Genomic DNA, 12915 nt, shown 5'->3' on the forward strand with positions numbered 1-12915 from the left:
ATTTGGGTCCAGACCTGTTTCAGTCCAATCACACAGAAGGTGGGTAATCTCCATAATTAAAATGCTTGAAAATCCTTTGGGAACAGGTTCCCATGTAGTCCATGAATCTCCATTATTAATATGTTTATAAAGGGTTTTTCATCAACTGAAAAAGGAATTGAGCTAAATCCAGTCATGTATGGTTGATCTAATCTGCTTGCAGTAACTGTGATGGCAAATTGTTGGTTTTCATTTCGTTTTCTGGACTGCTGTAAGCACTGTTGTCTGTCAAATATGTCCACGAATGACCTTCTGTCATAAATGATGTATTCTTCTCTACAGCTAGATGCCTGAAAATCTCAAACATGTGCCTGACATTCATAAAAGATTTACCATCTCAGTATTCACATAAGCCTGTAGTCCAGATGAGTTCTTTATACCGAATTTATTTGCTTTATGAATGAAGTCACAAATGCAATACTACTGCTGCTACTACTACTACATGCAGTGTAATAATTAGTCAGAATAGTTTCAGTAGGGACTGAACTGTCAACCTGGAAATACTTTACTGCAGGCTGAAATGAGCCTTTATCACACGAGGAAAGAAAGCAAAGACAACAGTTGTAACAGAAAATCAAAGGTTCAACAACAAGGGCACTGGTGAGTCTTACACCAAGTGGTCAAAAGTATTTGGACACTTGAACATTAAACCCATGTCCATTCCAAACACATGAGCACTGATATGTGTAAGATTTTGAAACCTGGACAGAGAGCTTTGCTCCTATTCAGCCATAAGAGCATTAGTGCAGTTGGCTATTGATTTTGGGCAATAAGACCTGACTCACAGTTGGTACTTCAGTTAATCCCAAATGTGCTTGTTGGGGTTGAGGTCAGGGCTCTGTGCCAGCCAGTCGAGTTTTTCCACACCAAACTGGGAAAGACATTTATTAACTGTATAGACTTTGCGCACAGGGCTGATGTTATGTTAAAAGAGGAAAGGCTTTGCTCAGACTGTTGGAGCAACACTATTGTCCAAATTTTCAGTGTATGCTGTAACATAAAAATTTACCCTAATTCCGAAGAACAGCCTTGGTCCAAATGTACACGAAAATAATTGCTTAGGGTCTGTAAATGTAGCCATACTGCAATATAAAAATACCACCATTACAAGTAAAAGCCCTGCATTGAAAATGTCACTTGATTAAACGTACAAAAAGTGTTATTGGCAAAAATGTTCTCTCAAATAAATGTGATGGAGAAGTAAAGAAAATTACATAAAAAAGTGCAAGTACCTCAAGATTGTACTTAAGTACAGCACTTACAATACATTTCACATGGACAAAAATATGTGGACATGGTGTCAACATACTTTTGGTATTTTACTAGGTGTTTACTATGTGCATCATTCAGTTTTGTAGATTCTTTTTAAAATAATTTTTAGATAAGTGAGGTGAGTACATTCTGATCCGTGTCTCAGTTTGCATATTTTGATGATCACTTTACAAAAAATAAAAAATATCATCCATATGTTTCTCCCTCAGACATCTGAGTGTAGCAGAAACCAGCGCAGAGTAATATGGACTCTCGGGTGAAGGGTCAGAAGGGTGGGGTAGCTGTGTCACCTGCCCTTGATGGTGGCTACGCCTGGTTCATCTCACTCTCCTGCTTTTTAGTCTTTGGTCTGACCTTTGGGGTCATTAAGGCCTTTGGTGTATTCTATGTTGAGATACACCAATACTTTGAAACCACAGCAACAGAAACATCATGGATCACCTCTATTGCTGTGGCTACCATTCACATTGTAGGTAATTATTATTATTTTTTTTTAATCTGTGAGTAAGTGACAATAGGATTCATTTTAAAACTCTTAAACCTCTGAAGTCTTATGTGGTTTAACTTAATATCTGCCTTCACTGAGAATATTGATCAAACAGGATTAAATTTAAAGAGAACATCTTCATTTACATGTTAAAAATGTTAAAAGGATTTCTTACCTGCTGTGAAGTGCTTAATGTACAGTATACTGCCCTGAATTAATTTACTCTGCTGTATATATGCTAAACAGGATTATCTGTCTATGTCCTGTGTGTCTCTGTGCAGCTCCTGTAGCATCTGCTCTGAGTGCTCGCTACAGCCATCGCTCTGTAGTAATAATCGGCGGACTGATTTGCAGCTTAGGAGTCGTGATTGGGGCTTTTGCTCGTAACCTCGTTGAACTCTACTTAACAGTGGGGTTTCTAAATGGTGAGTGGTTGGATGCAGACGTCCAAACATACACCACAATCCCAAAAACATACACAAAATACAATATGCACTGATGTCCTTTGCTGCAGGTCTTGGCTATGCATTAACCTGGACCCCCACAGTGACCATGCTAGGCTTGTACTTTGAGAAGAAGCGTCCGGTGGCTAATGCCTTGGCCAGCGCTGGAGAGTGCATCCTTACCTTTGTCCTCACACCCATGTTCCAGCTATTGATTGACAGTTACTCATGGAGGGGTGCTTTGCTGATCCTGGGGGGTCTGCAGCTTAACCTGTGTGTATGTGGGATGCTGCTGAGGCCCCTAAAATTCACCAGAGATTTGACTTGTGTCAGTGAGGTCAAAGCAGAAGAACAAGGCTTTTCGCTGGAATTGCTCACAAAAGAGGACTCGGAGCAGGGCAAACCAAACGATCAAGAGACAGATGAGCTGAGGATATCTGAGGGGTCCGACCTTGAAGACCCTGAGGAGATACCTAATTCAACTGAAGACCCAAACTGCAGGACTAAGAGGGCTCAAATAAGGACCAAAATTCGGCGCTACGTAGATTATACCCTCATCACTAATGCTCGATTCATGGTCTACTCAATGTTTGGGGTGTTTGCTGCTCTGGGTTTCTTTGCTCCTGCTTTGTTCCTGTTTCCTTATGCTCGCAGTAAGGGCATTGAGGAGTACCAGGCAGCTGCACTCATGTCCATCTCTGCTGTGCTGGACCTGTTTGCAAGGGTGTTCTTCGGCTGGGTGGCAAACCTGAGACTGGTGGAAACGGTATGTTCAGTAGTGGGAAGTGGTGAATATTCTCTTGTAATTATCGTCAGGAAAGCAAACAAACTGATTTCCTAAAATGCCAAACTGCTCCTTTAAAAAAATTTGTGTATTTCCAGTGTGAAAAGTGTATACAGGTAGATGTCGAGGCCACATCACTGCAACAGCTAATGCATAGTCTGTTTTCCTTTGTCTCTGTTCCCACCAGGTGCAACAGCTGACAGCTACAGTGATTCTGCTGGGTACTGTGTTACTCCTCTGCCCACTGGCGTCTTCGTTCCCAGAGCTGGTTGCTTTCAGCGCAGCTTATGGTCTCGTGTACGGCGCCACGGTCTCCATCCACATCACTGTGCTGGCTGAGGTTGTGGGCGTCCACAGGCTCGGAAGTGCACTGGGGTTTTTCATGCTCATACGCAGCAGCGGAGGCCTCTTTGGACCACCCATCGCTGGTGAGTGAGAAATATGCTTTGATAGTCAACTGCAAGTACACAGTGTACATACCCTACATATCAAAAAGAAATAGATTTCAGCTTAGCGTGGTTGCTGTAATATTCCCTGTGATCCACTCCACCATGCTAACTTGCTGTGAAAGCAAGAAATAAACATGAAGAGTAGAACATAATAGTATTTAATTTCTTGCGTGTTAACATTTCTGTTAGCAGAGATTCAGGAAAAAAGCCAAATTATTAACTCAAGGTTGCAGTGTCTGTCACTCTCCTGGTCCTATTCTTCCAACACATTAATGTGCTTATACACTGTTCTGCATTGTAACTTCAACCCGATGAGCCTATTTAATGAAAATTTGATTTTTATACGTTCCTGACATGCAACACTACCCCTCACTTAATCATGGATTTTGTCAATGGTCCATCCCACAGGAGGCACAGGTTTTCTATTCAAAGAGCAACTATGCAAGAATTATAATGTCATGATGCTTTAAGGTTGTGTTAATTTCACGGACGATCGCTTCCCAAAGATTCTTTATTTATTTATTTTTTAATGGGATTTCTTCCCCACTGACTTTCCATTCTGTTACTTGAGACATTTGCCCAAACTCATACACTGTGGGGAACAATTGGGGTAAAATAATGGCAAAACAACAGAGAAAAAGGCATACTGTCTTGTCAAAAGAAAATAGGATTTTTTTTTTCTGAGACCTCTTTAAAACTTCAATAACTGTTTTTGTGGTCACTTATAGCCACTTTATTATCACGATATGGTGAGCTTGCTAGCAAGCAGCTTCTACAAATGTAAGCCCATTATTCACACTCCTTTCACTATTTTGATGATCACTAGCACCTGAGAAAACCATCTGACTCTTTAGCTTGGTTTAGCTTCAGTATGATCTCTAGGTGGTCACTAACTGTCTTACCTTCTAACTTTATGCTCCAGTTAGTGTACAGGTGCTTTTCCTTCTGTATCTTTGTGCTGATACTGACAATAATACTGATGAGAGTGGTGAGAGTCAACCAAAACATTAAAGATGCGGGCCAGAAAACCAAAACAATGAGCCTAAAGACAATAAATTGCTCTGTAGAGCTGAAGGAATCCGCAAAATGAAGTGATATTTCTCTGTGCGTGCATCACTACAAGTGACAACTTTCGCATACACACGATCTTTTAAACCAATCTATATGCAGGTACCTTCATTAATATTTTCTCTTGTAAAAAAAAATTTAAAAAATAGTCACCTTTTCATGTAAAATGGCAGTTAAAATGCCACTGGTACTCAGTGGTAGAAAGTAGGAAAAATTGTTTTCCTGTCCTTTCTCTGGCAAACCGTTACAAACTGCAGCCACACCACCCACAGCAATGTCCTACAAACCAGTGAGTATTTGAGCCCGATTTTTCAAGTTACAACCCATTTTCACACACAACTTTAAACAATAGAAGTAAATACAGCCTGAAAAACACCCAGCTTGACTTTGGCACCCAGGCACAGCCACCCCTGCCAGAAAGTGTCCTGCCTCTGAACACAGCCAGCAGTAAATCAGCAGGGGAACCCTCTCCAACAGAGTGGGGAAAAAAACACTTTCACCTAATTGTAGTTTGGATTCATTTGATGGTATTTATGGTTTTCCAAAGAGGCTGTTAGTGTAGCCAAAAAAAAAAAAAAAAAAAACAGGGAATGGGAGCAATTAGCTGTTTTTGAAATGTGTCAGGCTGCTATTATTTCGCTCTGCAGGATATATGTACATGTACTTGGACTTTCCTTTTAAAGCTGTATATCATTTTTATTATGAATTAAGTGGAGTCATGAAAAGCTTAGAAAACATAAACAAATGCTTTCCATTCCCCTACTTAGTCCTTCTAACCTCCATTCTCATTTTTCCTCATTTTTAATATCTCTTAATTTGTCTTCTACTAAGACTCTGGAGTTTTCCTTACTCAAGGATAATTAATTTTAAGTTTTCTTATCAATGGTCAGCCAACGCTGACTGTAAACAGGATATTATATGAATTACATTACATCGGCATTATAAATAATATTCCGGAAATCAAAAGGTTTGAACAAAGATCATAGTGCAGCACATCAAGGAATCATTCAGAATGATTTAGGGCAAGTTAACTTAAGATTACTCTCAATAATGCTAATAAATGAGAGCTAACTATGTATGGTCACTAGGTGGCAGTGTGGGCACACAGCAAACAATGTGTTAAGTCTGGCATCTCATAACGGGCATTACACATCACACAGATATGGGAGTTGCACCAATTTTCATAAAAAACATTTGCTGAGTAATATTATCTGGGTCACTGAGTATTTGGACAGCTATATTCATGCTAATTCAGACTTGCACATAACTAGGGAGAAAATACCAGTGTTACTTCAGGAATGTACCCTAGAATTTATGGCAGGTGTCTGTTCAGTTTCTTATCAGACAGGTAGGAAAAACTCAGGCAGTGTAAGAGAGAGGAGGTGTGTGTGTGTGTGTGTGTGTGTGTGTGTGTGTGTGTGTGTGTGTGTGTGTGTGTGTGTGTGTGTGTGTGTGTGTGTGTGTGTGTGTGTGTGTGTGTGTGTGTGTGTGTGTGTGTGTGTGTGTGTGTGTGTGTGTGTGTGAGACAGAGAGGGAGAGAGAGGATCACTGGTACTGATGATTTTCCTGCATGAAATATATTTCAGTTTGTTGAATTAAAACATCCGTCTGTTCCTTGAACCTTTTCACCATATGCTTTCTTTCTCTTGAGATCCACGGCTAGTGTGACCGCAAAGGGTCACAAAGTGAGGTTACATCCTGCTGTTGATTCTATTATCATGACAGAACATCGGCCTCTTTGGGTTGGAGAAGGGTCGTTCCATTATGGTAATTCTGACATTTTTATTGTGGGAGGTGTGAAGGCGATCTGGCAGATCCTGAGAATATCTGAAAAGTTTTATTCAGCCCACCTTATCCCTCGGTGAAATGCAAAAAATAAAAAAAATTTAAAAAGCAGTGTGTCCTCACTACATCTTCATTAATCTCTGTTTAACAAGTTCTTGCAAACCATCTAATTTAGATTAAAGTGATACCATCACATGTAAATGTTGAATTTAAGACAACGCTAAAGGCTGACACTGACCTCAAATCAAGTGAAGTGCTAATTGAAGTAGAGGAGATACAAATGTAGCCTGTGGTGTACTATTTATAACTTAACATGGTCCCTCTGACACAGAGGCTATTTCTAACTTATTTACTGTACCGTTCCGTACTTTGAGCACTTTGAAGAGCAGAGAGTTGATGGATGTTGAGGAGGTATCAAAGCGTTCTAATTATGTTTCCTTCACAGAAGGAAAGTACTGGCATTACCACCTCAGGATGAAATTAATCGTCCAGTCCTCTTCTGCTTATCTCTGCCTCAGTCTTTTGCCTCATTTATAACTGCAGGCTATTAAATGAAGCCAAAACAACAACGTAATATTGCGATATTGCTGTGTTTTGGCCAGCAGTCCAGTCAGGAATGAAATATGTGACCGTGTCAAAGCCGCAAATCACTAACTCGTTTACTTTTCATTTTAGGATTCTTCATTGATAAGATGAGCGATTACGGGACAGGATTCATCATGGCTGGAGTGGCTCTCATTGTCTCTGCCCTGTTCCTGCTGCTCCTGCATCAGATGAACCGCAGGGGTCAGGGGTCAAGCACCAAGAATCACGACAAGCATACGGACAAAATGGGACAAAGCCTCAGGTCTGAAGCCAAAGAGCTGGGTATGACATGAAAGATGGAGAAATAGTTTCTGTTGCTGATGGAAGCGAAGTTGAATCTCAAGGTCACTGTCAAAAAAATGCAAAACTTACAGTCAAGACTGAGACGGTGTCTTTTCTAAGAAATGCAGGGAGGGAGGAGTTCAGAGGTCAACACAAAAGAATGTAGCAAAGAATCATCTGCTTCACCGGATGGTTTGGAGTCTGGAACTGATCAATGAATAGTTTTGCAGCAAATCTGTCCTGTTTAAGAAAGAAACACAGTGATAATTTTATTTGTTTAATTTAATTTTTAACATTACAAATATGATCAGACCTGCAGAAACTTAACTTAAAAGTTATTTAAAAACACTTTATTGTTGACCAAACCTCAACAAAGACACTTAAAGCTTCGTTTTGCCCAAGAAAGTAAACTACCTTATTCATAAAACAAGAGCTCAGTGGCAGTGTAGAAGTCAGTGGCTCTTGTTTCATAGAGAGTGGCTGGAATATTTGCTAAATGTGATGCACCATTGATTTGAAAATTTTCCAGTTGTTATTCCTATTTCTAATTTAAGTATGTGGTTAAATTGTGAATATTAATGTAAATTTTTAAGACATGAAGTGTTTAAATGAGGGCTCTTCATCTTCATGCTCTTCATAATTCCTAACTCCTAATTAATTATTATTAAATGTGTTGTGTGTTTTATCAAGCCAGTACTGTTGTATAATTTTAAGATATTGGTAATGAATTGATAAGGGGGAGGGGGTTGCTCTTTTTTTTCGCACTGTCATTGTTGCACACATGCATGGATGAATGCTGGTTTACACTGTGAAAATATGACAATGGCTCCCTCCAGTGAGAAGATACTGATGTTGCATGTTCAGCCTTCACACCTGCAGGGCCGAGCTGAGGATTGAAGGTAAATGCACATAACACACCGCAGGGAATTTTAAGGAGTTTACAGATAAACCAAACAACCAAATTGCAGTGAGTTGCATCAGTTGTTTTGGTTTGGTGATTAAAACCTAAGCAAAATATATGAAGCTTGCCCTTTTTAACTTAAAAGCCGATTTTAAACAGCCTCAAAGTGAACTGAAGTGTTAAATTACTTGGCCGAAACAACAAAATAAGTTCTAAGTGGTTCAGTGAATGTCATTCCAAGTCATGTCCCAGTGCAGCCTGAAACTGAGTGAGAAAAGCATTTCTTCATTTTCTTCCTCTGCTGCAGAATGTTTGGTATGTGCAACCGTCAAGAAAACTAGCTTTCATAACCCTGAACCAAGGAGAGGCACCAGATAAACATCTCTGGTCTGGTATAATGCAAATACAACAATTAGAAATAAACATGTCACTCTCTGTAAATCTTCTATAACAAACTCCAAACCGAGGTTTACAAACAGCGGCCCACACTGAAATCCCCCCCCCCCCCCCCCCGCACTAACAGACACAAGCTACACACACACACACATACGCACACCAAAGGAAAGAGACTGCAGAAAAGAAAACTTACCACAATAAGAGAGCTGGTCACAAAATACCACAAGCCTTTGATCTCCCAGACAGGAACAAAGACATAATCCATGTTTCATAGAAACACTACATGAAAACCAAACACTCACACACAGTCGCACACACACAGTATGAAATGGTTGACTGCCAAGAGGGAGAAGAGGCCACCTATTATCAGGGAAAGGAAGACTGCCAGTTCAAAGTTATCAGAGGATTTCCAGTCCAGTAACGTCTACTGTTACTTGATACATGAGGAAATGTGATCTTTTAATTGCCTATCAGTCAGCCTGAAAGCCCTTAGCCCAAATTTACACACTCTCTGTACTGCACATAAAAGGAATAACTTGTCTGAGAGAGCAATAAACAAAAGAACAAACTGCTGAGTTAAACAACATTTCCTTTAAGATAACGTTTTTTTAATTTGTTGAGTTAATTACTGACTATAATTTGAACATGGGTGTTCGTTCTTGTCTTTGCATCATGGGCAATGCAGGATTCAGAATTAACTGAGGGGCTTGAACCATACTGGCACCTAAAAGTCAGAATATTTCCACCTCTGCTGGAGCAGTTTTGACGGGTCTCTTGTGCCCCCCCACACCTCACCATGTTATGAAAGTGCAGTACCAGTAATTGGCTGGAGCGTCCCTTTAACAACAGCATCTTAACTCAGAGGTTCTTGAAGTGGCTTTTTTTTTTTTTTTTTTTTAGAAATGCTGACCAAACATTATTTTGTCACACTAACTATAATATTTGTTCATGTACAGGACCAGCAGAGGACTGGTGAGAAGATCTCGTGTGCTTTAACTTCTGGCGACTATGTGGGACAAATTCAGTTTTCACCCGGCACCTCATTGCACAGGTGTGTGTGTGTGTGTGTGTGTGTGTGTGTAGAGCAGCAGGAATATGGGACTGTCTACATTTTACCCCGTCAGCATCAACTCCAATAAAGCAGAAAGCACAGGAAGAGCTTTGAAGTCAGACAGCGCCTCTCGGTCACTTTGACCCCACAGTGGAACCCCTGGGCACAGAGTCACTATAGAAACAGCTGAAATAGTTTCGTTTTTTTTTTTTCCTCTCCTTTTCTTTTTTTGTTAAAGCCAACTTTGCTCCAAGGGGTCATGTTGAGGAATGCTGCACATCTACCTGAGTTCAAAGTGCTCGGTAGCGGGACGATAAAGAGTAGAGGGGAGATGAGAAGGAGGAAGACTGAGAGCAAAAAAGGGAGAAACAAAAATGGAAGGGAAAGGGAGAGGAGAGTACAGATGGTCGCTGCATGTGGAAGAGGAGAAACCAGTTGGGAGAGGTAAAAACAAAGAGGGAAACTTAAAACTAAGGAGGAGCACGAGAGGGGAGAGGAACAGTAGGAAAAGGGAAATGATGAGAGCTGAGCAGAGAGGGAAGGAAGGGACAGAGAATTACAGAAAAGACGCAATTACAGTATACTGGGGCAACCCTCAGAGCTAACAGTAGCAGAGTACAGTAGAGTTTGTGGTGGTTAGGGCCATTAGAGGATAAAGGATAATGATACAAGAATGAAATGGCCATGAAGGGAAAGCACTGGAGATCGGGCATGGCTCTAACCACCTCACTGATTAGAAGAGAAGAGAAAGACGTGCTGGTAATGAGAAATGATTAGTGTGGCTACAGGGGGCTTTGTTTAATGAGCATAACTAGCAACCAGACCCACACACAACCTCCAGAATTGCACTTCAAACATGGGCCATGTGCATGAGGTCTGTTGCTGAGCTGAACTGAGCAGATTCTGAAAAATTAAAAAGAGATTTGGGTTTGTTTGTTTTTTTCTGGCATCTCATAACTTGGCTGAAAACTTTTTAGGCCAAAAACTCTCAGAGTCTCACAGCTTCTTTTGAAAGACTCCCTCTGCAAATTCTTTTTTTTTTTTTTTTTTTTTTTTTTTTTTTTAAGATTTTAGCTGTAAAAGCATGATTAAGAAGAGAGAGCAGACAGATGTTTGGTCTACGAAAACCCCTCGTTGTCTTTCAACCCTTTATCAGCCCATCTCCATTTCTTCTGTGCTCCAATTCCATGTTCCGTTTCTTTTCCTCCTGTGATCTTCCTCCTCTTCTGCTCTTTTTCCATGAGCCAGTGCCAGCCCTCATCTTCAAACAGCTGCCCCACTTTAACTCATCAAGGCCATTGTATCTCATATACACTTAAAAAGGCACACATTCAAAGACACACAGAAGCAGCAATACTTCATATTTGAGATCAAAAACATTAGTTTTAGTCTAGTATAGATCTAGAGGTACATTATCAGATTATATTACCAGTATAGAAACTTTTCCATCACTTTGTTGATTTATTTGGTTAAATGATCTAGTAAAATGAAGGATGGTGCCAATCCTACCCTCATTGTCTCTTTATAGTCAAATAAATCCACAACACAATCTTGTTCTTAGATGCGTCCTTACTGTATGTGTGTATTTTGTTTCCTCACATCGCTCAAACTCAAACTGTGCAAACAAGACAAACGCACATCCTATCGCTGACTGAAACAGCCATTAAGTCTGAGATTTATCGGCCCTCTTCAGCTGCACAAGGTTTATATTCTATCAGGCACACATTAAAACCAAATGCTGGGATGCAGTTAGTGCTCGCTGAACTTTTTAAATGTGAGACCGTAAAACAGAGCAAAGGGAATTTTTATTGGTGTTGATATACAACACATCAAAGGGAGAAAATTAGATTTGAATGAACTGCTTGAGTCAAAAGCTCTTTTAAAGACTTGTCTTTTGCTCAGTACACGCACAACAAGAACTATGGGGACGTGATTCCTCGCTCACTTGGCACAATGGCATGAAATTACATTAGGGTACAAATGTGCTTCCAGAAGAAATTCTTCAGACTTACTTTAGTATTGTATACTGTGTGTATTTAAGTCTATTATTCTCCTGCATGTGTTGTGAGAGGTTACAACCCATAAGTGCAACTTTCTCCCTTCTCCAAATCCAACCTAATACCAACCAATCACACCTCACCCCTGACCCTTCGGCCTGACCCCGGCTGACAGCCCTCATTTGGAATGAATGGATTTCACAGGCTTCTGCTTCAGGCTTCAGCAAACTGACACAAGAGCCGCCCACCAGAGTAGCGTGCTAGTAAAGATCATTCTGACAATAAAGTGATAAATGGCCTGTTCACCTGGTTAGCTCATTTGTAGCCACACAAGTGGTCTGTCTGTGGGTCCAACACTTTGTGAAGATGTTATTTATTTATTTGTTTACTTTTTTTTTTGCACTCAGTGCACTGCTTTGCCTTTAAGTGACGCCTCACAGAGCCATGCTCGTAGACACAGAAGTCTTGTTTGTTGTTCGTTAACCCAAAATTCCTCCAGTGGCAAAATGCTTCCTGTGCCAGAGTCTAAAATGTATTCAACAGTAAGAGTTCATATTTCAGACAGGTTTTTATAAGACATAAACCACAAATTTCCCATTTCAACCCGAAATGTTGTGAATTACTGAAGCAACTGTTACCAGTCACAGGTGTATACACATACACACACAGTATATCACACCTTGTAAATGTTTTGGGTACATAGGGGTAGAAACCTCAGACTATCAACACAAACAAATCTGTTTTTCATCACACATTCCCTCCAGATGCACAGGCTGAGCTGTATTATGAAATGTGTGTTAGGTTTTTCCTTTTGGTTTGTATAAAATCATACTCACTGCGCCTGTGTAATCGTCACATGTGGAAGAGGGGCTGCCCTGACCACTGAGGCAGATCCACCTCTGGACAGCTACCAACTATTACACCATGAATCAGACTGGAATTAATCTTGACCATCGCAGAGTACAAACATGTGATATCAAACCCCATGAGACTCGCAGACACTCCGCCCTCTCCAGATTGAAGGAATTTTTGCCTTTTGAGTGGAGAGTCTGTTTCTGAACAGGATTTCTGGATTCACACTTTCCTCTCATTCATAAATGTACAAATGGATGCTGTGTCCAGACTGAATGCCATGTCCTGTTGTGCTGTGGGAGCAGTTATGTGCATACCTTTGTGTGCATGGAGTTACAGTACAGTGTGCGTATTCATGCACTTAAATTCTTTTATCAGTAACCTGGGATTTGTGAATATTTCACCCCTTATTCTCTTCATGAATACTGTTGTTTACTTTATTTAATATTCATGTATACTGCACTGTACTGTGCTCCGGATTTAGAAAGGAGGCAGGATATGGATGATGTATGTGTAAACATGTC

At 40.4% G+C, this 12915-nt stretch overlaps 1 protein-coding gene across 1 annotated transcript; it reads left to right on the top strand.

The window, feature by feature from the left end:
* si:dkey-246g23.4 (uncharacterized protein LOC559426 homolog) lies at positions 1–7205 on the top strand. The gene is made up of 7 exons (XM_041038859.1): positions 1–39; positions 1521–1784; positions 2080–2223; positions 2313–2597; positions 2664–3007; positions 3213–3453; positions 7003–7205. Exons 2-7 carry the CDS (start codon positions 1556–1558, stop codon positions 7203–7205), a joined length of 1446 nt encoding a protein of 481 aa, XP_040894793.1. The 5' UTR covers positions 1–39; positions 1521–1555.
* The last annotated feature ends 5710 nt before the right edge of the window (positions 7206–12915 follow it).

This window comes from Toxotes jaculatrix, chromosome 5, assembly GCF_017976425.1.
Source record: "Toxotes jaculatrix isolate fToxJac2 chromosome 5, fToxJac2.pri, whole genome shotgun sequence".
In the NCBI taxonomy this organism is placed as follows: Eukaryota; Metazoa; Chordata; class Actinopteri; family Toxotidae; genus Toxotes; species Toxotes jaculatrix.